Source organism: Salmo salar, chromosome ssa01 (genome assembly GCF_905237065.1).
Source record: "Salmo salar chromosome ssa01, Ssal_v3.1, whole genome shotgun sequence".
NCBI classification, from domain to species: Eukaryota; Metazoa; Chordata; class Actinopteri; order Salmoniformes; family Salmonidae; genus Salmo; species Salmo salar.
Window position 1 is genome coordinate 5087384 of NC_059442.1, and position 27928 is coordinate 5115311.

Here is a 27928-nt window from a genome sequence, read left to right on the forward strand (position 1 = left end):
GCTACTGATGTAGTGGAGGGTAATACACTGACTCAGCTACTGATGTAGTGGAGGGTAATACACTGACTCAGCTACTGATGTAGTGGAGGGTAATACACTGACTCAGCTACTGATGTAGTGGAGGGTAATACACTGACTCAGCTACTGATGTAGTGGAGGGTAATACACTGACTCAGCTACTGATGTAGTGGAGGGTAATACACTGCTGTGGTGGAGGGTAATACACTGACTCAGCTACTGATGTAGTGGAGGGTAATACACTGACTCAGCTACTGATGTAGTGGAGGGTAATACACTGATGTGGTGGAGGGTAATACACTGCTGTAGTGGAGGGTAATACACTGATGTAGTGGAGGGTAATACACTGATGTGGTGGAGGGTAATACACTGACTCAGCTACTGATGTGGTGGAGGGTAATACACTGACTCAGCTACTGATGTAGTGGAGGGTAATACACTGACTCAGCTACTGATGTGGTGGAGGGTAATACACTGCTGTGGTGGAGGGTAATACACTGCTGTGGTGGAGGGTAATACACTGCTGTGGTGGAGGGTAATACACTGCTGTGGTGGAGGGTAATACACTGCTGTGGTGGACGGTAATACACTGCTGTGGTGGACGGTAATACACTGCTGTGGTGGAGGGTGATACACTGACTAAGCTACTGATGTGGTGGAGGGTAATAAACTGCTGTAGTGGAGGGTAATACACTGACTCAGCTACTGATGTAGTGGAGGGTAATACACTGACTCAGCTACTGATGTGCTGGAGGGTAATACACTGACTCAGCTACTGCTGTAGTGGAGGGTAATACACTGACTCAGCTACTACTGTAGTGGAGGGTAATACACTGACTCAGCTACTGATGTAGTGGAGGGTAATACACTGCTGTGGTGGAGGGTAATACACTGACTCAGCTACTGCTGTAGTGGAGGGTAATACACTGCTGTGGTGGAGGGTAATACACTGACTCAGCCACTGCTGTGGTGGAGGGTAATACACTGACTCAGCCACTGCTGTGGTGGAGGGTAATACACTGACTCAGCCACTGCTGTAGAGGAGGGTAATACACTGACTCAGCTACTGATGTAGTGGAGGGTAATACACTGACTCAGCTACTGATGTGGTGGATGGTAATACACTGACTCAGCTACTGATGTAGTGGAGGGTAATACACTGACTCAGCTACTGATGTGGTGGATGGTAATACACTGACTCAGCTACTGCTGTAGTGGAGGGTAATACACTGCTGTGGTGGAGGGTAATACACTGACTCAGCTACTTATGTGGTGGAGGGTAATACACTGACTCAGCTACTGCTGTAGTGGAGGGTAATACACTGACTCAGCCACTGCTGTAGTGGAGGGTAATACACTGCTGTGGTGGAGGGTAATACACTGACTCAGCTAACGCTGTGGTGGAGGGTAATACACTGATGTGGTGGAGGGTAATACACTGACTCAGCTACTGATGTGGTGGAGGGTAATACACTGATGTGGTGGAGGGTAATACACTGACTCAGCTACTGCTGTAGTGGAGGGTAATACACTGCTGTGGTGGAGGGTAATACACTGCTGTGGTGGAGGGTAATACACTGACTCAGCTACTGCTGTGGTGGAGGGTAATACACTGACTCAGCTACTGCTGTGGTGGAGGGTAATACACTAACTCAGCTACTGCTGTAGTGGAGGGTAATGCACTGCTGTGGTGGAGGGTAATACACTGACTCAGCTACTGATGTAGTGGAGGGTAATGCACTGCTGTGGTGGAGGGTAATACACTGACTCAGCTACTGATGTGGTGGAGGGTAATACACTGCTGTGGTGGAGGATAATACACTGACTCAGCCACTGCTGTAGTGGAGGGTAATACACTGCTGTGGTGGAGGGTAATACACTGCTGTAGTGGAGGGTAATACACTGACTCAGCTACTGCTGTAGTGGAGGGTAATACACTGACTCAGCAACTGATGTAGTGGAGGGTAATACACTGCTGTGGTGGAGGGTAATACACTGACTCAGCTACTGATGTAGTGGAGGGTAAAACACTGCTGTGGTGGAGGATAATACACTGACTCAGCCACTGCTGTAGTGGAGGGTAATACACTGACTCAGCCACTGCTGTAGTGGAGGGTAATACACTGCTGTGGTGGAGGGTAATACACTGCTGTAAAGGGTAATACACTGACTCAGCTACTGCTGTAGTGGAGGGTAATACACTGCTGTGGTGGAGGGTAATACACCGCTGTAGTGGAGGGTAATACACTGATGTAGTGGAGGGTAATACACTGACTAAGCTACTGATGTGGTGGAAGGTAATACACTGCTGTGGTGGAGGGTAATACACTGACTCAGCTACTGATGTAGTGGAGGGTAATACACTGCTGTGGTGGAAGGTAATACACTGACTCAGCTACTGATGTAGTGGAGGGTAATACACTGACTCAGCTACTGATGTAGTGGAGGGTAATACACTGATGTAGTGGAGGGTAATACACTGCTGTGGTGGAGGGTAATACACTGCTGTGGTGGAGGGTAATACACTGCTGTGGTGGAGGGTAATACACTGCTGTAGTGGAGGGTAATACACTGATGTAGTGGAGGGTAATACACTGATGTAGTGGAGGGTAATACACTGACTCAGCTACTGATGTGGTGGAGGGTAATACACTGCTGTAGTGGAGGGTAATACACTGACTCAGCTACTGATGTAGTGGAGGGTAATACACTGACTCAGCTACTGATGTAGTGGAGGGTAATACACTGACTCAGCTACTGATGTAGTGGAGGGTAATACACTGACTCAGCTACTGATGTAGTGGAGGGTAATACACTGCTGTGGTGGAGGGTAATACACTGCTGTGGTGGAGGGTAATAGACTGCTGTGGTGGAGGGTAATAGACTGCTGTGGTGGAGGGTAATACACTGATGTAGTGGAGGGTAATACACTGCTGTGGTGGAGGGTAATACACTGCTGTGGTGGAGGGTAATACACCGCTGTAGTGGAGGGTAATACACTGATGTAGTGGAGGGTAATACACTGACTAAGCTACTGATGTGGTGGAGGGTAATAAACTGCTGTAGTGGAGGGTAATACACTGACTCAGCTACTGATGTAGTGTAGGGTAATACACTGACTCAGCTACTGATGTAGTGGAGGGTAATACACTGCTGTGGTGGAGGGTAATACACTGCTGTGGTGGAGGGTAATACACTGCTGTAGTGGAGGGTAATACACTGATGTAGTGGAGGGTAATACACTGATGTAGTGGAGGGTAATACACTGACTCAGCTACTGATGTGGTGGAGGGTAATACACTGCTGTAGTGGAGGGTAATACACTGACTCAGCTACTGATGTAGTGGAGGGTAATACACTGACTCAGCTACTGATGTAGTGGAGGGTAATACACTGACTCAGCTACTGATGTAGTGGAGGGTAATACACTGCTGTGGTGGAGGGTAATAGACTGCTGTGGTGGAGGGTAATACACTGCTGTGGTGGAGGGTAATACACTGCTGTGGTGGAGGGTAATACACTGCTGTGGTGGAGGGTAATACACTGCTGTGGTGGAGGGTAATACACTGCTGTGGTGGAGGGTAATACACCGCTGTAGTGGAGGGTAATACACTGATGTAGTGGAGGGTAATACACTGACTAAGCTACTGATGTGGTGGAGGGTAATAAACTGCTGTAGTGGAGGGTAATACACTGACTCAGCTACTGCTGTAGTGGAGGGTAATACACTGACTCAGCTACTGCTGTAGTGGAGGGTAATACACTGACTCAGCTACTGCTGTAGTGGAGGGTAATACACTGCTGTGGTGGAGGGTAATACACTGACTCAGCTACTGATGTAGTGGAGGGTAATACACTGACTCAGCTACTGATGTGGTGGATGGTAATACACTGACTCAGCTACTGATGTAGTGGAGGGTAATACACTGACTCAGCTACTGATGTAGTGGATGGTAAATCACTGCTGTGGTGGAGGGTAATACACTGACTCAGCTACTGATGTGGTGGATGGTAATACACTGACTCAGCTACTGCTGTAGTGGAGGGTAATACACTGACTCAGCTACTGATGTGGTGGAGGGTAATACACTGACTCAGCTACTGATGTAGTGGATGGTAAATCACTGCTGTGGTGGAGGGTAATACACTGACTCAGCTACTGCTGTAGTGGAGGGTAATACACTGCTGTGGTGGAGGGTAATACACTGACTCAGCTACTGATGTAGTGGATGGTAAATCACTGCTGTGGTGGAGGGTAATACACTGACTCAGCTACTGATGTAGTGGAGGGTAATACACTGACTCAGCTACTGCTGTAGTGGAGGGTAATACACTGACTCAGCTACTGCTGTGGTGGAGGGTAATACACTGATGTGGTGGAGGGTAATACACTGACTCAGCTACTGATGTGGTGGAGGGTAATATACTGACTCAGCTACTGCTGCAGTGGAGGGTAATACACTGATGTGGTGGAGGGTAATACACTGACTCAGCTACTGATGTGGTGGAGGGTAATATACTGACTCAGCTACTGCTGCAGTGGAGGGTAATACACTGATGTGGTGGAGGGTAATACACTGACTCAGCTACTGCTGTAGTGGAGGGTAATACACTGACTCATCTACTGACGTAGTGGAGGGTAATACACTGACTCAGCTACTGCTGTAGTGGAGGGTAATACACTGCTGTGGTGGAGGGTAATACACTGACTCAGCTACTGATGTAGTGGATGGTAAATCACTGCTGTGGTGGAGGGTAATACACTGACTCAGCTACTGATGTAGTGGAGGGTAATACACTGACTCAGCTACTGCTGTAGTGGAGGGTAATACACTGACTCAGCTACTGCTGTGGTGGAGGGTAATACACTGATGTGGTGGAGGGTAATACACTGACTCAGCTACTGATGTGGTGGAGGGTAATATACTGACTCAGCTACTGCTGCAGTGGAGGGTAATACACTGATGTGGTGGAGGGTAATACACTGACTCAGCTACTGATGTGGTGGAGGGTAATATACTGACTCAGCTACTGCTGCAGTGGAGGGTAATACACTGATGTGGTGGAGGGTAATACACTGACTCAGCTACTGCTGTAGTGGAGGGTAATACACTGACTCATCTACTGACGTAGTGGAGGGTAATACACTGACTCAGCCACTGCTGTAGTGGAGGGTAATACACTGACTCAGCTACTGATGTAGTGGAGGGTAATACACTGCTGTAGTGGAGGGTAATACACTGACTCAGCTACTGCTGTAGTGGAGGGTAATACACTGCTGTGGTGGAGGGTAATAAACTGCTGTGGTGGAGGGTAATACACTGACTCAGCTACTGCTGTAGTGGAGGGTAATACACTGCTGTGGTGGAGGGTAATACACTGCTGTGGTGGAGGGTAATACACTGACTCAGCTACTGATGTAGTGGAGGGTAATACACTGACTCAGCTACTGATGTGGTGGAGGGTAATATACTGACTCAGCTACTGCTGTAGTGGAGGGTAATACACTGACTCAGCAACTGCTGTGGTGGAGGGTAATACACTGCTGTGGTGGAGGGTAATACACTGACTCAGCTACTGCTGTAGTGGAGGGTAATACACTGCTGTGGTGGAGGGTAATACACTGACTCAGCTACTGATGTAGTGGAGGGTAATACACTGCTGTAGTGGAGGGTAATACACTGACTCAGCTACTGCTGTAGTGGAGGGTAATACACTGACTCAGCTACTGATGTGGTGGAGGGTAATATACTGACTCAGCCACTGCTGTAGTGGAGGGTAATACACTGCTGTGGTGGAGGGTAATACACTGCTGTGGTGGAGGGTAATACACTGCTGTGGTGGAGGGTAATACACTGACTCAGCTACTGCTGTGGTGGAGGGTAATACACTGATGTGGTGGAGGGTAATACACTGACTCAGCTACTGATGTGGTGGAGGGTAATACACTGACTCAGCTACTGCTGCAGTGGAGGGTAATACACTGATGTGGTGGAGGGTAATACACTGACTCAGCTACTGATGTGGTGGAGGGTAATACACTGACTCAGCTACTGCTGCAGTGGAGGGTAATACACTGATGTGGTGGAGGGTAATACACTGACTCAGCTACTGCTGTAGTGGAGGGTAATACACTGACTCATCTACTGACGTAGTGGAGGGTAATACACTGACTCAGCCACTGCTGTAGTGGAGGGTAATACACTGACTCAGCTACTGATGTAGTGGAGGGTAATACACTGACTCAGCTACTGATGTGGTGGAGGGTAAAATACTGACTCAGCTACTGATGTAGTGGAGGGTAATACACTGACTCAGCTACTGCTGTAGTGGAGGGTAATACACTGACTCAGCTACTGCTGTAGTGGAGGGTAATACACTGACTCAGCTACTGATGTAGTGGAGGGTAATACAATGACTCAATTACTGATGTAGTGGAGGATAATACACTGCTGTGGTGGAGGGTAATACACTGACTCAGCTACTGATGTGGTGGAGGGTAATACACTGCTGTGGTGGAGGATAATACACTGACTCAGCCACTGCTGTAGTGGAGGGTAATACACTGACTCAGCCACTGCTGTAGTGGAGGGTAATACACTGCTGTGGTGGAGGGTATACACTGCTGTAGTGGAGGGTAATACACTGACTCAGCTACTGCTGTAGTGGAGGGTAATACACTGCTGTGGTGGAGGGTAATACACTGACTCAGCTACTGATGTAGTGGAGGGTAAAACACTGCTGTGGTGGAGGATAATACACTGACTCAGCCACTGCTGTAGTGGAGGGTAATACACTGCTGTGGTGGAGGGTAATACACTGCTGTAATGGAGGGTAATACACTGACTCAGCTACTGCTGTAGTGGAGGGTAATACACTGCTGTGGTGGAGGGTAATACACCGCTGTAGTGGAGGGTAATACACTGATGTAGTGGAGGGTAATACACTGACTAAGCTACTGATGTGGTGGAAGGTAATACACTGCTGTGGTGGAGGGTAATACACTGACTCAGCTACTGATGTAGTGGAGGGTAATACACTGCTGTGGTGGAAGGTAATACACTGACTCAGCTACTGATGTAGTGGAGGGTAATACACTGACTCAGCTACTGATGTAGTGGAGGGTAAAACACTGCTGTGGTGGAGGATAATACACTGACTCAGCCACTGCTGTAGTGGAGGGTAATACACTGCTGTGGTGGAGGGTAATACACTGCTGTAAAGGGTAATACACTGACTCAGCTACTGCTGTAGTGGAGGGTAATACACTGCTGTGGTGGAGGGTAATACACCGCTGTGGTGGAGGGTAATACACTGATGTAGTGGAGGGTAATACACTGACTAAGCTACTGATGTGGTGGAAGGTAATACACTGCTGTGGTGGAGGGTAATACACTGACTCAGCTACTGATGTAGTGGAGGGTAATACACTGCTGTGGTGGAGGGTAATACACTGACTCAGCTACTGATGTAGTGGAGGGTAATACACTGACTCAGCTACTGATGTAGTGGAGGGTAATACACTGATGTAGTGGAGGGTAATACACTGCTGTGGTGGAGGGTAATACCCTGCTGTGGTGGAGGGTAATACACTGCTGTAGTGGAGGGTAATACACTGATGTAGTGGAGGGTAATACACTGATGTAGTGGAGGGTAATACACTGACTCAGCTACTGATGTGGTGGAGGGTAATACACTGCTGTAGTGGAGGGTAATACACTGACTCAGCTACTGATGTAGTGGAGGGTAATACACTGACTCAGCTACTGATGTAGTGGAGGGTAATACACTGCTGTGGTGGAGGGTAATACACTGCTGTGGTGGAGGGTAATAGACTGCTGTGGTGGAGGGTAATAGACTGCTGTGGTGGAGGGTAATACACTGATGTAGTGGAGGGTAATACACCGCTGTAGTGGAGGGTAATACACTGATGTAGTGGAGGGTAATACACTGACTAAGCTACTGATGTGGTGGAGGGTAATAAACTGCTGTAGTGGAGGGTAATACACTGACTCAGCTACTGATGTAGTGTAGGGTAATACACTGACTCAGCTACTGATGTAGTGGAGGGTAATACACTGCTGTGGTGGAGGGTAATACACTGCTGTGGTGAGGGTAATACACTGCTGTAGTGGAGGGTAATACACTGATGTAGTGGAGGGTAATACACTGATGTAGTGGAGGGTAATACACTGATGTAGTGGAGGGTAATACACTGACTCAGCTACTGATGTGGTGGAGGGTAATACACTGCTGTGGTGGAGGGTAATACACTGCTGTGGTGGAGGGTAATACACTGCTGTGGTGGAGGGTAATACACCGCTGTAGTGGAGGGTAATACACTGATGTAGTGGAGGGTAATACACTGACTAAGCTACTGATGTGGTGGAGGGTAATAAACTGCTGTAGTGGAGGGTAATACACTGACTCAGCTACTGCTGTAGTGGAGGGTAATACACTGACTCAGCTACTGCTGTAGTGGAGGGTAATACACTGACTCAGCTACTGCTGTAGTGGAGGGTAATACACTGACTCAGCTACTGCTGTAGTGGAGGGTAATACACTGACTCAGCTACTGCTGTAGTGGAGGGTAATACACTGCTGTGGTGGAGGGTAATACACTGACTCAGCTACTGCTGTAGTGGAGGGTAATACACTGACTCAGCTACTGATGTGGTGGATGGTAATACACTGACTCAGCTACTGATGTAGTGGAGGGTAATACACTGACTCAGCTACTGATGTAGTGGATGGTAAATCACTGCTGTGGTGGAGGGTAATACACTGACTCAGCTACTGCTGTAGTGGAGGGTAATACACTGCTGTGGTGGAGGGTAATACACTGACTCAGCTACTGATGTAGTGGAGGGTAATACACTGACTCAGCTACTGCTGTAGTGGAGGGTAATACACTGACTCAGCTACTGCTGTAGTGGAGGGTAATACACTGACTCAGCCACTGCTGTAGTGGAGGGTAATACACTGCTGTGGTGGAGGGTAATACACTGACTCAGCTACTGCTGTGGTGGAGGGTAATACACTGATGTGGTGGAGGGTAATACACTGACTCAGCTACTGATGTGGTGGAGGGTAATATACTGACTCAGCTACTGCTGCAGTGGAGGGTAATACACTGATGTGGTGGAGGGTAATACACTGACTCAGCTACTGATGTGGTGGAGGGTAATATACTGACTCAGCCACTGCTGTAGTGGAGGGTAATACACTGCTGTGGTGGAGGGTAATACACTGCTGTGGTGGAGGGTAATACACTGCTGTGGTGGAGGGTAATACACTGACTCAGCTACTGCTGTAGTGGAGGGTAATACACTGCTGTGGTGGAGGGTAATACACTGCTGTGGTGGAGGGTAATACACTGACTCAGCTACTGCTGTAGTGGAGGGTAATACACTGACTCAGCTACTGATGTGGTGGAGGGTAAAATACTGACTCAGCTACTGCTGTAGTGGAGGGTAATACACTGACTCAGCTACTGCTGTAGTGGAGGGTAATACACTGACTCAGCTACTGCTGTAGTGGAGGGTAATACACTGATGTAGTGGAGGGTAATACACTGCTGTAGTGGAGGGTAATACACTGACTCAGCTACTGCTGTAGTGGAGGGTAATACACTGACTCAGCTACTGCTGTAGTGGAGGGTAATACACTGACTCAGCTACTGATGTAGTGGAGGGTAATACAATGACTCAATTACTGATGTAGTGGAGGGTAATACACTGCTGTGGTGGAGGGTAATACACTGACTCAGCTACTGATGTGGTGGAGGGTAATACACTGACTCAGCTACTGATGTGGTGGAGGGTAATATACTGACTCAGCCACTGCTGTAGTGGAGGGTAATACACTGCTGTGGTGGAGGGTAATACACTGCTGTGGTGGAGGGTAATACACTGCTGTGGTGGAGGGTAATACACTGACTCAGCTACTGCTGTAGTGGAGGGTAATACACTGCTGTGGTGGAGGGTAATACACTGCTGTGGTGGAGGGTAATACACTGACTCAGCTACTGATGTAGTGGAGGGTAATACACTGACTCAGCTACTGATGTGGTGGAGGGTAAAATACTGACTCAGCTACTGCTGTAGTGGAGGGTAATACACTGACTCAGCTACTGCTGTAGTGGAGGGTAATACACTGACTCAGTTACTGCTGTAGTGGAGGGTAATACACTGATGTAGTGGAGGGTAATACACTGCTGTAGTGGAGGGTAATACACTGACTCAGCTACTGCTGTAGTGGAGGGTAATACACTGACTCAGCTACTGCTGTAGTGGAGGGTAATACACTGACTCAGCTACTGCTGTAGTGGAGGGTAATACAATGACTCAGCTACTGCTGTAGTGGAGGGTAATACACTGCTGTGGTGGAGGGTAATACACTGACTCAGCTACTGCTGTAGTGGAGGGTAATACACTGCTGTGGTGGAGGGTAATACACTGACTCAGCTACTGCTGTAGTGGAGGGTAATACACTGACTCAGCTACTGATGTGGTGGAGGGTAATACACTGACTAAGCTACTGCTGTAGTGGAGGGTAATACACTGACTCAGCTACTGCTGTAGTGGAGGGTAATACACTGCTGTGGTGGAGGGTAATACACTGACTCAGCTACTGCTGTAGTGGAGGGTAATATACTGACTCAGCTACTGCTGTAGTGGAGGGTAATACACTGACTCGCTACTGTGTAGTGGAGGGTAATACACTGCTCGCTACTGCTGTGGTGGAGGGTAATACACTGCTGTGGTGGAGGGTAATACACTGCTGTAGTGGAGGGTAATACACTGCTGTAGTGGAGGGTAATACACTGACTCAGCTACTGATGTGGTGGAGGGTAATACACTGCTGTAGTGGAGGGTAATACACTGACTCAGCTACTGATGTAGTGGAGGGTAATACACTGACTCAGCTACTGTGGTGGAGGGTAATACACTGACTCAGCTACTGATGTAGTGGAGGGTAATACACTGACTCAGCTACTGTGGTGGAGGGTAATACACTGACTCAGCTACTGATGTAGTGGAGGGTAATACACTGACTCAGCTACTGCGTAGTGGAGGGTAATACACTGCTGTAGTGGAGGGTAATACACTGATGTAGTGGAGGGTAATACACTGCTGTGGTGGAGGGTAATACACTGCTGTGGTGGAGGGTAATACACTGCTGTGGTGAAGGGTAATACACTGCTGTAGTGGAGGGTAATACACTGACTCAGCTACTGATGTGGTGGAGGGTAATACACTGCTGTAGTGGAGGGTAATACACTGACTCAGCTACTGATGTAGTGGAGGGTAATACACTGACTCACCTACTGATGTAGTGGAGGGTAATACACTGACTCAGCTACCGATGTAGTGGAGGCTAATACACTGCTGTGGTGGAGGGTAATACACTGCTGTGGTGGAGGGTAATAGACTGCTGTGGTGGAGGGTAATACACTGACTCAGCTACTGATGTAGTGGAGGGTAATACACTGACTCAGCTACTGCTGTAGTGGAGGGTAATACACTGACTCAGCTACTGCTGTAGTGGAGGGTAATACACTGATGTAGTGGAGGGTAATACACTGCTGTAGTGGAGGGTAATACACTGCTGTAGTGGAGGGTAATACACTGACTCAGCTACTGCTGTAGTGGAGGGTAATACACTGACTCATCTACTGCTGTAGTGGAGGGTAATACACTGACTCAGCTACTGCTGTAGTGGAGGGTAATACACTGACTCAGCTACTGATGTAGTGGAGGGTAATACACTGCTGTGGTGGAGGGTAATACATTGACTCAGCTACTGATGTAGTGGAGGGTAATACACTGCTGTGGTGGAGGGTAATACACTGACTCAGCTACTGATGTAGTGGAGGGTAATACACTGACTCAGCTACTGATGTGGTGGAGGGTAATACACTGACTCAGCTACTGATGTAGTGGAGGGTAATACACTGCTGTGGTGGAGGGTAATACACTGACTAAGCTACTGCTGTAGTGGAGGGTAATACACTGACTCAGCTACTGATGTAGTGGAGGGTAATACACTGCTGTGGTGGAGGGTAATACACTGACTCAGCTACTGATGTGGTGGAGGGTAATACACTGATGTAGTGGAGGGTAATACACTTGACTCAGCTACTGATGTAGTGGAGGGTAATACACTGACTCAGCTACTGATGTGGTGGAGGGTAATACACTGACTCAGCTACTGATGTAGTGGAGGGTAATACACTGACTCAGCTACTGCTGTAGTGGAGGGTAATACACTGACTCAGCTACTGCTGTAGTGGAGGGTAATACACTGACTCAGCTACTGCTGTAGTGGAGGGTAATACACTGACTCAGCTACTGCTGTAGTGGAGGGTAATACACTGACTCAGCTACTGCTGTAGTGGAGGGTAATACACTGACTCAGCTACTGCTGTAGTGGAGGGTAATACACTGCTGTGGTGGAGGGTAATACACTGACTCAGCTACTGATGTAGTGGAGGGTAATACACTGCTGTGGTGGAGGGTAATACACTGACTCAGCTACTGATGTGGTTGAGGGTAATACACTGACTCAGCTACTGATGTAGTGTTGGGTAATACACTGACTCAGCTACTGCTGTAGTGGATGGTAATACACTGACTCAGCTACTGCTGTAGTGGAGGGTAATACACTGACTCAGCTACTGTTGTAGTGGAGGGTAATACACTGACTCAGCTACTGCTGTAGTGGAGGGTAATACACTGACTCAGCTACTGTTGTAGTGGAGGGTAATACACTGCTGTGGTGGAGGGTAATACACTGACTCAGCTACTGCTGTAGTGGAGGGTAATACACTGCTGTGGTGGAGGGTAATACACTGACTCAGCTACTGATGTAGTGTAGGGTAATACACTGACTCAGCTACTGATGTGGTGGAGGGTAATACACTGACTCAGCTACTGCTGTAGTGGAGGGTAATACACTGACTCAGCTACTGCTGTAGTGGAGGGTAATACACTGACTCAGCTACTGCTGTAGTGGAGGGTAATACACTGACTCAGCCACTGCTGTAGTGGAGGGTAATACACTGCTGTGGTGGAGGGTAATACACTGACTCAGCTACTGATGTGGTGGAGGGTAATACACTGACTCAGCTACTGCTGTGGTGGAGGGTAATACACTGACTCAGCTACTGCTGTGGTGGAGGGTAATACACTGACTCAGCTACTGCTGTGGTGGAGGGTAATACACTGACTCAGCTACTGCTGTAGTGGAGGGTAATACACTGCTGTAGTGGAGGGTAATACACTGCTGTAGTGGAGGGTAATACACTGACTCAGCTACTGCTGTAGTGGAGGGTAATACACTGACTCAGCTACTGATGTAGTGGAGGGTAATGGAATAAATGTTGTGGATCTAAATGTTTTTCCTCATAATCCTGGACTATCGGACCACCATTTTATTACGTTTGCAATTGCAACAAATAATCTGCTCAGACCCCAACCAAGGAGCATTAAAAGTCGTGCTATAAATTCTCAGACAACCCAAAGATTCCTTGATGCCCTTCCAGACTGCCTCTGCCTACCCAAGGACGTCAGAGGACAAAAATCAGTTAACCACCTAACCGAGGAACTCAATTTAACCTTGCGCAATACCCTAGATGCAGTTGCACCCCTAAAAACATCTGTCATAAGAAACTAGCTCCCTGGTATACAGAAAATACACGAGCTCTGAAGCAAGCTTCCAGAAAATTGGAACGGAAATGGCGCCACACCAAACTGGAAGTCTTCCGACTAGCTTGGAAAGACAGTACCGTGCAGTATCGAAGAGCCCTCACTGCTGCTCGATCATCCTATTTTTCCAACTTAATTGAGGAAAATAAGAACAATCCGAAATTTCTTTTTGATACTGTCGCAAAGCTAACTAAAAAGCAGCCTTCGCAAATGGAGGATGGCTTTCACTTCAGCAGTAATAAATTTATGAACTTCTTTGAGGAAAAGATCATGATCATTAGAAAGCAAATTACAGACTCCTCTTTAAATCTGGGTATTCCTCCAAAGCTCCATTGTCCTGAGTCTGCACAACTCTGCCAGGACCAAGGATCAAGGGAGATACTAAAGTGTTTTAGTACTATATCTCTTGACACAATGATGAAAATAATCATGGCCTCCAAACCCTCAAGCTGCATACTAGACCCTATTCCAACTAAACTACTGAAAGAGCTGCTTCCTGTGCTTGGCCCTCCTATGTTGAACATAATAAACGGCTCTCTATTCACCGGATGTGTACCAAGCTCACTAAAAGTGGCAGTAATAAAGCATCTCTTGAAAAAGCCGAATCTTGATCCAGAAATTATAAAAAACTATCGGCCTATATCGAATCTTCCATTCCTCTCAAAAATTTTAGAAAAAGCTGTTGCACAGCAACTCACTGCCTTCCTGAAGACAAACAATGTATACGAAACGCTTCAGTCTGGTTTTAGACCCCATCATAGCACTGAGACTGCACTTGTGAAGGTGGTAAATTACCTTTTAATGACGTCAGACCGAGGCTCTGCATCTGTCCTCGTGCTCCTAGATCTTAGTGCCGCTTTTGATACCATCGATCACCACATTCTTTTGGAGAGATTGGAAACCCAAATTGGTCTACATGGACAAGTTCTGGCCTGGTTTAGATCTTATCTGTCGGAAAGATATCAGTTTGTCTCTGTGAATGGTTTGTCCTCTGACAAATCAATTGTAAATTTCGGTGTTCCTCAAGGTTCCGTTTTAGGACCACTATTGTTTTCACTATATATTTTACCTCTTGGGGATGTCATTCGAAAACATAATGTTAAATTTCACTGCTATGCGGACGACACACAGCTGTACATTTCAATGAAACATGGTGAAGCCCCAAAATTGCCCTCGCTAGAAGCCTGTGTTTCAGACATAAAGAAGTGGATGGCTGCAAACTTTCTACTTTTAAACTCGGACAAAACAGAGATGCTTGTTCTAGGTCCCAAGAAACAAAGAGATCTTCTGTTGAATCTGACAATTAATCTGGATGGTTGTACAGTCGTCTCAAATAAAACTGTGAAGGACCTCGGCGTTACTCTGGACCCTGATCTCTCTTTTGAAGAACATATCAAGACTGTTTCAAGGACAGCTTTTTACCATCTACGTAACATTGCAAAAATCAGAAATTTTCTGTCCAAAAATGACGCAGAAAAATTAATCCATGCTTTTGTTACTTCTAGGCTGGACTACTGCAATGCTCTACTTTCCGGCTACCCGGATAAAGCACTAAATAAACTTCAGTTAGTGCTAAATACGGCTGCTAGAATCCTGACTAGAACCAAAAAATTTGATCATATTACTCCAGTGCTAGCCTCCCTACACTGGCTTCCTGTTAAGGCAAGGGCTGATTTCAAGGTTTTACTGCTAACCTACAAAGCATTACATGGGCTTGCTCCTACCTATCTTTCCGATTTGGTCCTGCCGTACATACCTACACGTACGCTACGGTCACAAGACGCAGGCCTCCTAATTGTCCCTAGAATTTCTAAGCAAACGGCTGGAGGTAGGGCTTTCTCCTATAGAGCTCCATTTTTATGGAATGGTCTGCCTACCAATGTGAGAGACGCAGACTCAGTCTCAACCTTTAAGTCTTTACTGAAGACTTATCTCTTCAGTAGGTCCTATGATTAAGTATAGTCTGGCCCAGGAGTGTGAAGGTGAACGGAAAGGCTGGAGCAACGAACCGCCCTTGCTGTCTCTGCCTTGCCGGTTCCCCTCTTTCCACTGGGATTCTCTGCCTCTAACCCTTTTACAGGGGCTGAGTCACTGGCCTACTGGTGTTCTTCCATGCCGTCCATGGGAGGGGTGCGTCACTTGAGTGGGTTGAGTCACTGACGTGGTCTTCCTGTCTGGGTTGGCGCCCCCCCATGGGTTGTGCCATGGCGGAGATCGTTGTGGGCTATACTCGGCCTTGTCTTAGGACGGTAAGTTGGTGGTTGGAGACATCCCTCTAGTGGTGTGGGGGCTGTGCTTTGGCAAAGTGGGTGGGGTTATATCCTGCCTGTTTGGCCCTGTCCGGGGGGTATCATCGGATGGGGCCACAGTGTCTTCTGATCCCTCCTGTCTCAGCCTCCAGTATTTATGCTGCAGTAGTTTAGATGCACTATTGTAAAGTGGTTGTTCCACTGGATATTATAGGTGAATGCACCAATTTGTAAGTCGCTCTGGATAAGAGCGTCTGCTAAATGACTAAAATGTAAAAAAAAAAAAAAATGTAAAAAATGTTTATGTGTCGGGGGGCTAGGGTCAGTCTGTTACATCTGGAGTATTTCTCTTGTCTTATCCGGTGTCCTGTGTGTATTTAAATATGCTCTCTCTAATTCTCTCTTTCTCTCTTTCTGTCTTTCTCTCGGAGGACCTGAGCCCTAGGACCATGCCTCAGGACTACCTGGTATGATGACTCCTTGCTGTCCCCAGTCCACCTGGCCGTGCTGCTGCTCCAGTTTCAACTGTTCTGCCTGCGGCTATGGAACCCTGACCTGTTCACCGGACGTGCTTGTTGCACCCTCGACAACTACTATGATTATTATTATTTGACCATGCTGGTCATTTATGAACATTTTAACATTTTAACATCTTGACCATGTTCTGTTATAATATCCACCCTGCACAGCCAGAAGAGGACTGGCCACCCCTCATAGCCTGGTTCCTCTCTAGGTTTCTTCCTAGGTTTTTGGCCTTTCTAGGGAGTTTTTCCTAGGGAGTTTTTCCTAGCCACCGTGCTTCTTTCACATGCTTTGCTTGCTGTTTGGGGTTTTAGGCTGGGTTTCTGTACAGCACTTTGAGAATATCAGCTGATGTACGAAGGGCCATATAAAAATAAATTTGATTTTGATTTGATTAATACACTGTCTCAGCTACTGCTGTGGTGGAGGGTAATACACTGACTCAGCTACTGCTGTAGTGGAGGGTAATACACTGCTGTGGTGGAGGGTAATACACTGACTCAGCCACTGATGTAGTGGAGGGTAATACACTGCTGTAGTGGAGGGTAATACACTGACTCAGCTACTGCTGTGGTGGAGGGTAATACACTGACTCAGCTACTGCTGTAGTGGAGGGTAATACACTGCTGTGGTGGAGGGTAATACACTGCTGTGGTGGAGGGTAATACACTGACTCAGCTACTGCTGTAGTGGAGGGTAATACACTGACTCAGCTACTGCTGTAGTGGAGGGTAATACACACTCAGCTACTGATGTAGTGGAGGGTAATACACTGACTCAGCTACTGATGTAGTGGAGGGTAATACACTGACTCAGCTACTGCTGTAGTGGAGGGTAATACACTGACTCAGCTACTGCTGTAGTGGAGGGTAATACACTGACTCAGCTACTGATGTAGTGGAGGGTAATCCACTGACTCAGCTACTGCTGTGGTGGAGGGTAATTTCTCCCTTATTTTTCTTAGCATCCTGCTCCTCACTCCACTCTCCACTTCAAGCTGCTCTGCTTTGGTCTCCTTCAGGAATGTGAGAATGATTCACTCTACAGGGGTTGGCCAGTAAGTTAATAAGCTGTGACCTCACACATTAGTTTTCGTTCTTGCTAAATGTGAACTAGGCCTATTTTCCACTAACAAAAATCTGTTTGATTGCCCAAAATCAGTCCCTTTCCTCACTGGTCTTGTGGCCTTGAGGTGAAGAGGTAGCTTGCTAGCGGAATTGATTTGCACTGCAAACATGCATGTGAAACCTGCTCAGTCCCCGTCTTCACAACAACAGATAAACCTTTGACCCTGGCCCACAAACACCGAGCTTACTTCACACTGCCAGAGAAAATTAAATCCATGATTCATCTCTGATTTTAGGGTCAAGGGTCAGGTCTGGTGCCCTAGTATCCAATAAACCACAGCCCTACAAGAGAATAGATAGGGTATGCTTGCCATTTAGTGATAAACAACACTTCTCTGAAAACAATGTGTGTCCTTGCTTCAGCCATTGAAAAAAAGTATGTTTATGATAGTGAAAGTTAGAGTAAGAATATCTAAAAAATGTACCACCACCAACATCAACCCTGAACCGAAGAGCTCCCTAAAGGCTAAACGCTTCAGTTCAGCTGGCGCCTAGCCGGACTCGGCTAGCCGAACCCAACGATACTCCCTAAAAAGACCTTCGCTTGAAAAACGGGGGGGGGAAGCAGCAACAGTACTGTTTGTCCATTTTAAGACACCGTAGCCAGTCCCCAAAATAGTCAGAATTCATCTAAGATAACTCAAGTAATCTGTCATTCATTTTGGATGTTTTTGTTCAGTTGGGAAGCATGAAGACACCTTAACTGACCCTGGTCCATTACTGTCCTCCTGACGTGTGGCGTTGCCCTCGTTGGCCCCCTCACTGCTGGTTCTGTTGCTCTCTTTCGCCTTGGCCCGGTGCTCCACCACCTCTCCCTCGTCCAGGGCATGATGCAGCCGGTAGTTCACAGTCTTCAGCAGCAGGAACATACCAGCTATCACACCACAGTAGATTCCTACTATCACCATGGTGGGCGGGAGTGCCTGGAAGAAAACACACATTTGACATTTATATTTTAGTCATTTTAGCAGACACTCTTATACAGAGCAATTGAAAAGCAATGCATTCAACTACAATAAAAACTTGGATTGTTCATCCATGGACTGATGTTTGCTTTCTTTCAATAGTAGAATCAATAAACACAACTTTGAAAAACCCCTAAAAGACAATGTGTTATTTACATAGTCTTTCCCCCTCCAGTAATGAGAGTTCACCATGTCAGCATTTTGTGTTAACTGGCCAATCATCGAACCTGGGTTGTCTGCAAGACTGTGGGGCGGCAGGGTAGCCTAGTGGTTAGAGTGTTGGGCTAGTAACTGAAAGGTTGCAAGTTGGAATCCCCGAGCTGACAAGGTAAAAATCTGTCGTTCTGCCCCTGAACAAGGCAGTTAACCCACTGTTCCTAGGCCGTCATTGAAAATAAGAATTTGTTAAATAAAAGGTCAGAGAGCTTGCAGTTTTCAGGTCTTGTGAAAAGTGATTAGTCATCATAGTGGTTAATAGAGTCATCACGTCAGTATAGTGAACTAGCTCCTCTATATTCCCATTAGAGATTGTTTTTTTTTTTTTAACTAGGCAAGTCAGTTAAGAACAAATTCTTATTTACAATGACAGAATCTGTCGTTCTGCCCCCTGAACAAGGCAGTTTAACCCACTGTTCCTAGGCCATCATTGTAAATAAGAATTTGTTCTTAACTGACTTGCCTCGTTTAAATAAAGATAAAATAAAAAAACATCCTGAGTTAAAATAAAGCACTTGGTATACATATCCTGACTTGAGTCAAAACCACTGCTAATCACAGTACTGGCCTAATTACACAACACCAAGCAACTGGACTGAGTAACATTTCAATTGGAAACAGCTGTAACTATAGCCCCCCCCTCAATATTGAAAGTGAGGTAGAAATAAAAAGCTGTTTTAAAAGATAACTCATTTACATTTGGTTGTGCAGATAGTGTTTACAGTAACGTGAGGGGCAGGAATATTTGATTGTGTAGCAGTTTGTAATCCATCCTACTCTCCAACCATTCCAGAATATCGTTGTTTTTAATGACAACATTTTCCTAGAAGTCTGCTTTTGTGCTGGCTTGCTGACAACATGGGTCAGCTTGAAGACCTGCTAGATCTTGCCACCAGTATACTAGAGACAAGACATACATTGTTAACTAATAATAGACTGATAGCTAGCTAGCATTGACAGCGATCTAACATAATATCTGTATTCTATTAATTAGCTTATCTTTGTTTGTTTTTTTCTACAACAGACATATTAGCCACGACTTGTTGCCCGGGAGGGGGGGGGGATTGGTTAGTTAGTCAAACCTGGTCGTGTTTAAAAGTATTTCCCTCAATCTGATTTTTATGGACAATGTAAAATGTGTCAGCTAACAATGCCATTTATTGTTTCGCTAACTGTCACACCTGACAAACAAAACATAACGGTGAAACTGAAAACAGTTACGTCAACTAGTATTTATTTAGTTTATTCCAGGGAAACATTTACATCTCAAAACAAATAAAATGTCTAGCAACCTAACTAGTTACCTAGGTAACGTTAACTACGTGCCGTTAACTAGATAGCTAAGTGACTAACCTGACTAGCCAACGGTTAGCTGTTAGCATTAGCATTCGCGGTTTGGCTAGCATGACATTACAGCAGCCAGGGAAGGAGCCTCTCTAACGGTAAACCATATCTGGACTTTACTGAGATTAGATATAAATGTTAAAACAGACTTACCATGTAAAGCGTGAAGGGGAAACATAGTAGAAATAGCCAGAGGTAGAGGTGTAGAGCATTTACAAATGTATTTTGATGGGGATCATAGTACCATCCGCCTGTGATTGAAGCCCAGACCCCCTGTCTGAGTATCTGTAGAGTTTGAGACCCCATGTTTTTATCCCCTTCGATTCCTTGAAGAAAAAAAACGACTAAAATAAACGGGGCGACACGAAGGCTAGCCGTCGTGAAACATTACCAACAGTGCAGTGTTTTCAGACACTGGCCTGAAAATCCACACTGCATCCATCTTCTCTGCATCTAGCCAGCTGGGGCTCTGTACTCGGTCCTCCACTGAGTAGTCTCCTATCCCACCACGCCCTGCGAGCTGCTTGCTTCTTCTTCTTCTTCTTCGGTCCGTGCTATCTGGTATCCTTGGGACGTCCTTACGTAATGGTCCCTATCCATTAGAGATGAAATGTAAAAAAGGTTAAGGTAAGAGTTATGGTTAAGGTAGGGGTTAAGGTTAGAGTTTAGGATAATGATATCCCAAGGATCCCGGATAGCACTAACCCATCTTCACATAAACGGTCAATGGAAAAAGAGTGTAGCAAAGACAACTCTGTGAGGGTAGTTTGAAAACGGTCACACAATATTACACTAGCTAAATAGCGCCCCCTTTTGGTACTGTACTGATTTTCATAAAGTCTCGGTGTGCCCTATTTTTATTTAACCAGGCAAGTCAGTTAACAACACATTATTATTTACAGTGACGGCCTACCACGGCCAAACCCTAACCCAGACAACGCTGGGCCAATTGTGCACCGCCCTATGGGATTCCCAATCACTGTCCGGTTGTACTACAGCCTGGAATCGAACCAGGGTCTGTAGTGACACCTCTAGCACTGAGATGCAGTGCCTGAGACCACTGTGGCACTCTGGAGCTCTGAGTGTTGTGGCATAACTTCCACTGCTGTATTTTCAATCATGACAGATTTACAAGTTACTAGTCAAATATATGAATTGATCATCAAGTTAAATCATCTAGACACTAAAATCTCCTTGACTCTCATCAAATGAGATTGGTCCAACTGTAGGGCTCTTCAATATCTCAGGAGGATCCCATAGCTGATGCCCAAAGCAATCTATATTGACCACACCTGGTTACAATAGATTACATACATTTAATCACATTAAAATACATGTTTTGATGAATAATTACAAACTCAAGTCACTGTAGAATTTTTGAAAATTATTATATTCAGAAAAGCATGAAACATTTTTTTTTTTCAATGAAAACAGACAATGGATTCAGGATCACCTGATGTGGAAAAAAAACAATAACATATTGAAAAAATAAATTGTGTGGATGTGTATTTATGCTTCAGAGATAATGCCAAAAAAACAAGTCTCCCACAGTCACGACGGAGTAAGATACTGCTGATGTCAACAGTGCATAGAGATTTACCGGTGATCTCACTGTTTCAATATTACCCCCAAAAAACTGCAAATTGTAAATCCACTTGGGTCCTTAACCTCTCACCTCTAGCATCATCACAGAGAGAAGTCTTGGGGCGATAGTAAGATGTACATGTTGTCAGTAACTAGACAGTTCTAGAACATGGATGGAATGTCCCATGAGGTCCGGTACTGGGACAGACAACTCATATCGTCTGCTCATGTCAGCATCCCAAATGGCACCCTATTCCCTATATAGTGCACTACTTTTGACTAGGGCCTATAGGGTTCTGGTTAAAAGTAGTGCCCTTTACAGAAAATAGTGTGCCAGGGCCCTGGTTAAAAGTAGTGCACTATATAGGGAATAGGGTGCCATTTGTGACTATTCATTTGCCTTTCCATGATAATTGACTGTCAAGGCCCTTCAGAAACAGGATGATGGGTTGTTATGGTCTGTTTGGTCTGGAAACTAGGACGTAGGTCCATTTCCACACACCTTCCATCAGACACAAACAACTTCCTTAGCATTGTTCAGTCAGATAGGGTTGTACCTGTCCCATTATGTCCTTTCTGTGTGCCTTGCCAATGTGAGAATGGACATCATGGCGAAGGCCAAGAGGCTCACATATAAGCAAGAATTAACAAAAGGTGATACTGGCAAGAGCAATGTGTGTTTTCTTTTTTTCTTCTCCTTATTATTTTTCTTTTGAAGAATGGACATTATCAGAAATATATACAGGAGTGGCCATCGGTCATCACTGCAGCCTGGCCCGTTTCTCCGGAGGAGGTTTGCTGCTGGGGGGAGCTGGAGCAGAGGTCTTGGTAGCTGGCTCTCTCTCTTCCTGTTTCACCAGCTCTACTGGGGGTTCAGACTCCTTCTTCACTTCCACTACAACAGAATCAATACAGTAGATTAGACAGGCAACCCGAAAACAGGACACAAGGTGACAAAACAAGACTCCGTGACCAAAGAAAAGATGACAAAATGTCCAGATTTGGAAACATGACCTAACCTTTTCCAACAGTAATGTTCATCAACATTTAGTTATTGTTAAATGTCTAAAACCTATTGTAAAATAATAGCAAATGGTTCTGCAATATTAGCTGTACACTCTTACCTGGAATGGGCTTCTCACCAGGCTTAGGCTAAAATTGTTGCAAAATAAAAAATAAAAAAAATTACAGCAGAATATAGAGGACCAAATGTGAACCTCAATAATACAATGTTACAATTGAATGAATCGGTATAATGTATATTGGCTGAGATGTTAGCAACATGATCCATAATTATGGCTAACTGATTGATTGGTGGTGTGTCATACCTGATAAAACGTTGGAGGAAACTTGGACCTCAAATCGAGTAGAAGTGTGTCGACACGCTGTCTCTGGAACAGGGAACCGGGTTCCTCTTTCTTCTTCGACTTTGGCTTGGCTTTGGCATCTATAGACATCAAATCATTAAAAAAAAGAATCACATTTTATTGGTCGCATACACATATTTAGCAGATGTTATAGTGGGTGTAGTGAAACTGCTCCAACAGTGCAGTAATATCTAACCATTCACAACAATACACACAAATCTAAAAGTAAAAGAATGGAATTAAGAAATATATAAATATTAGAACGATGCAATGTCGGAGTCCGGAGTATAAATATATACATGTGATGGGGTGTATAGACATTATGTGGATCGAATATTTAGTATAGATAGGATAGAATAGTATATATATATATACACAGCTATAGTTTATTAGGATGGAATTGACTAGACTAGGAAAGTTGCTTAGGAGCTAGAATCAGAGCTGCCATGTCTGGTCAAATGCCATCTTGTTGCAGACGGAAAATACCAGTGATGAGGAGAATGGTTGAAATACATGAGATGCAGTACATGTATTATCAAGGTCATGGGAAAGCAATGATTTACTTCATACCTGCCTTAATAAGGCCAGGTTTATTGAAACATGCTTAATAGGCATCACACATTAAAAATTATTATTTATTGTTCGGAATGAAAACCAATGTACCAATAAACTCCCCTGCAAAACAACAGCGAAAACTGTAATACAACCACAACCCAGGGTTAGAGTTAACCAAATTCCAATTCCACATTTTCCCACATTGAAAATAATTTGAATTTCAGTGTACTTCCTGAATTGACTTGAATTGACATGGAATTGACACCAACACTGGCTAACATACCTCTCTCCTCTTGGTCTTTGAAGTGCCACCAGTATCCTTTAGATGGGTGATAGCGACAGTACGACATGGCCTCATCGAAGGCAGACTGGACACCATGGACAGCAGACAGCTGTGGGGAGACGGGGGGGGGGAAATAACAGCAGTCAATACATGACGACAGAACCCCAATCAACTCACATGTCAACCAGGGTTGAGATCAATTCCATTTCAATTCCAGTCAATTCAGGAAGTATACTGCAATTCCAATTCTCTTGAATGCTTTTTTAAAATTTGATTTACTTTCTGAATTGACTGGAATTTAAATGGAATTGACCCCAACATAAACCAAGATAATTCCACACTTTTCTAAAAACCCAAAGTAATAACATAATAATAACATAGTAATAACAGTCATAACAACATAATCATAACACTATAGTATAGTAATGACAATGCCAGGGGGTTAACTCTCTCTTACCACTCTGGATCCAATAACTGTTCCCAGATCAGGAGCCTGATACACCACCCCTGCTATGATGTAGTAGTCAGACAAAGGGATGACTGGGGATAGAAGCACACAATACACAGTACAGGATATAGAATTAGAGCCTGGAATAAAGGACATGGGAAGATGAGCACACAATATACAGTTGAAGTCAGAAGTTTACATACTCCTTAGCCAAATACATTTCAACTCAGTTTTTCCACAATTCCTGACATTTAATCCTAGTAAAAATTCCCTGTCTTGGGTCAGTTAAGATCACCACTTTATTTTAAGAATGTGAAATGTCAGAATAATAGTAGAGAGAATGATTTATTTCAGCTTTTATTTCTTTCATCACATTCCCAGTGGGTCAGAAGTTTACATACACTCAATTAGTATTTGGTAGAATTGCCTATGAATTGTTTATCTTGGATCAAACGTTTCTGGTAGCCTTCCACAAGCTTCCCATAATGAGTTGGGTGAATTTTGTGATGGCCACTCCAATACCTTGATTTTGTTGTCCTTAAGCCATTTTGCCACAACTTTGGAAGTATGCTTGGGGTCATTGTCCATTTGGAAGACCCATTTGCGACCAAGCTTTAACTTCCTGACTGATGCCTTGAGATGTTGCTTCAATATATCCATATAATTTTCCACCTCATGATGCCATCTATTTTGTTAAGTGCACCAGTCCCTCCTGCAGCAAAGCACCCCCACAACATGATGCTGCCACCCCCGTGCTTCACGGTTGGCATGGTGTTCTTCGGCTTGCAAGCCTCCCCCTTTTTCCTCCAAACATAACGATGGTCATTAAGTCCAAACAGTTCTATTTTTGTTTCATCAGACCAGAGGACATTTCTTCAACAAGTATGATCTTTGTCCCCATGTGCAGTTGCAAACCTTAGTCTGGCTTTTTTTTTATGGCGGTTTTGGAGCAGTGGCTTCTTCCTTGCTGAGCGGCCTTTCAGGTTTTGTCGATATAGGACTTGTTTTACTGTGGATATAGATACTTTTGTACCTGTTTCCTCCAGCATCTTCACAAGGTCCTTTGCTGTTGTTCTGGGATTGATTTGCACTTTTCACACCAAAGTACGTTCATCTCTAGGAGACAGAATGCGTCTCCTTCCTGAGCGGTATGACAGCTGCGTGGTCCCATGGTGTTTATACTTGCGTACTATTGTTTGTACAGATGAACGTGGTACCTTCAGGCGTTTAGAAATTTCTCCCAAGGATGAACCAGACTTGTGGAGGTCAATAATTTTTTTTCTGAGGTCTTGGCTGATTTCCTTTGATTTTCCCATGATGTCAAGCAAAGAGGCACTGAGTTTGAAGGTAGGCCTTGAAATACATCCACAGGTACACCTCCAATTGACTCAAATTATGTCAATTAGCCTATCAGAAGCTTCTAAAGCCATGACGTAATTTTCCATGCTGTTTAAAGGCACAGTCAACTTAGTGTATGTAAACTTCTGATCCACTGGAATTGTGATACAGTGAATTAAGTGAAATAATCTGTCTGTAAACAATTGGTGGAAAAATTACTTGTGTCATGCACAAAGTAGATGTCCTAACCGACTTGCCAAAACTATAGTTTGTTAACTTCTTGGTGACAGGGGGCAGTATTCAGAAATTCAGATGAATAACGTGCCCAAATTCAACTGCCTGCTACTCGGGCCCAGAAGGTAGGATATGCATATTATTAGTAGATTTGGATAGAAAACACTCTGAAGTTTCTAAAACTGTTTGAATGATGTCTGTGAGTATAACAGAACTCATATGGCAGGCAAAAACCTGAGAAAAAAATCCAACCAGGAAGTGACTTGTAGTTTTTCTATCTAACCCCTATTCAAACTACAGTGTCTGTGGGGTCATTTTGCACTTCCTAAGGCTTCCACTAGATGTCAACAGTCTTTAGAACCTTGTTTCATGCTTCTACTGTTACTGGGCAGAGAATAAGAGCTGTCTCAAGCCTGGGACCAACGAGTTGTTTACTGCGCGAGCACGCCGGTGCGCCCTTCCTTCTTTTTCCTCTATAATGAATAGGCTATTGTCCGGTTGGAATATTATCAAAGATTTATGTTAAAAAGACTCTAAGGAATGATTGTAAACATCGTTTGACATGTTTCTACGAACGGTATTGGAACTATTTGACTTTTTGTCTCTGGTTTTGTGGAAGTCTGTAGTGTGTGTTTGTGTGTGTTGGAAGTCTGTGGTGTGTGTTCTCTGTGGATCACCCTGAGTAGGAGACTGTCTCTGCTGTTTCCTGATGATGTAGAGGATGGGCTCCTGGGCATGAAGGAGAATGTACTCCACTCCAACCATCTGACTGAAATAGACACATAATTGAATGTCAGTTAGGCTAGTAACTATATTATTACACTCACAGAAAATGATCCATGGGCTGGAATGGACGGTTTTGCTGACACAGGTTACACCTGGTCCTGGATTAAAAAGCATTTTCATTGGACACTGTCAATGGGACTAATCGGTTTAATCTGTGTCAGGGGCAGTGTTAGTGTAATAGATCCAACGAGTAATATGTTGGCCTAATAAATCACTATTTTAAAGTAACAACCCCTGGTAGCCTACTGATTAGAGCGTTGGGCCAGTAACCGGAAGGTTGCTGGATCGAATACCCGAGCTGACGAGGTAAAAATCTGTCGTTCTGCCCCTGAGCAAGGCAATTAAAACACTGTTCTCCAGGCGCCAAAGACGTGGATGTCGATTAAGGCATCTCCCCCCCAGCACCTCTTTGATTCAGAGGGGTTGGGTTAAATGCGTTAGACACATTCCAGTTGAATACATTCAGTAGGACAACTGACTAGGTATCCCCTTTTACACTGGAAACCAGCTCGTAGCCAGTGTGTCAGCCATATTCAAAGCCAATAACGAAATAAACCCTTTACTTGAGATGTTCCAGAGTGAGCCGCTGCATCTTCACCACCTCGTTGTTGCAGGTGCGGTCGTAGAACGGATTACTCCTCTCGGAGAAATAATCCAGCACGTTGCCAGGGTTGAGGATGGGCACCCAGCCACTATCAACCCACGATATCCCCAGCAGGTTGTTGTCTAGAAAGAGCAGCAGGTAACGAATGGAGTTACTACACGTTTTATTTCAAGAATAAGTAGGTAACATGTAGGTATAACGTGCACATTTGGTAAACAGATCGTTAGCTGTCTTGCTAAGCTAACGAGTCAGTTAAACCTAGCTAGCTTTGTGCTGTCAAGCAAATGACGTTCCTGAAAGCTATTTATTTTAATTCTCAGAAATCGTAAGAGAGAGTATACATTGGTGTTCATGAGTATTTCTTCGATTTTCAATCGGACACAGAATACATTACTTTTCAATTAATGAAAGAAACACTTCGCTACCTCTCAAATCCACCGACGCCATCGTGTAAACAAATGTCGCACAGAAGCATCTGTCGCTGGTGGATGACGTAATCAGCAGCGTGAGGCCCGGTCAGGTCTAATGCTGCGTTCAAAACAAATGGGAACTCGGGGAAAAAAACGAGCTCCGACTGGG

The 27928-nt window shown here is 45.1% G+C and overlaps 2 protein-coding genes across 4 annotated transcripts in view; both read right to left on the reverse strand.

Annotated features, from left to right (window-relative positions):
- The window catches only part of pcnx1 (pecanex 1), a 175164-nt gene extending 154319 nt beyond the window's left edge, over positions 1-20845 (reverse strand). Inside the window, exons 1-2 of one of the 2 annotated variants that reach the window (XM_045707680.1) lie at positions 20304-20845; positions 18334-18548 (exon numbers count right to left, since the gene is read on the reverse strand). In XM_045707680.1, coding sequence (XP_045563636.1) covers positions 18334-18548; positions 20304-20456 — 368 coding nt within the window. In that variant the 5' untranslated portion in view covers positions 20457-20845. The remainder of the gene's footprint in view (positions 1-18333; positions 18549-20303) is intronic. The other variant, XM_045707656.1, reaches the window with a different exon arrangement.
- A 674-nt stretch (positions 20846-21519) lies between these two features.
- On the reverse strand, positions 21520-27928 carry med6 (mediator complex subunit 6). 2 transcript variants are annotated; one of them, NM_001140009.1, is given in 9 exon segments: positions 21520-21990; positions 22129-22629; positions 22859-22886; positions 23063-23181; positions 23940-24048; positions 24397-24479; positions 26637-26728; positions 27309-27471; positions 27775-27810. In NM_001140009.1, coding segments are annotated over 8 exon segments (750 nt in total). In that variant the 5' UTR covers positions 27797-27810; the 3' UTR covers positions 21520-21990; positions 22129-22495.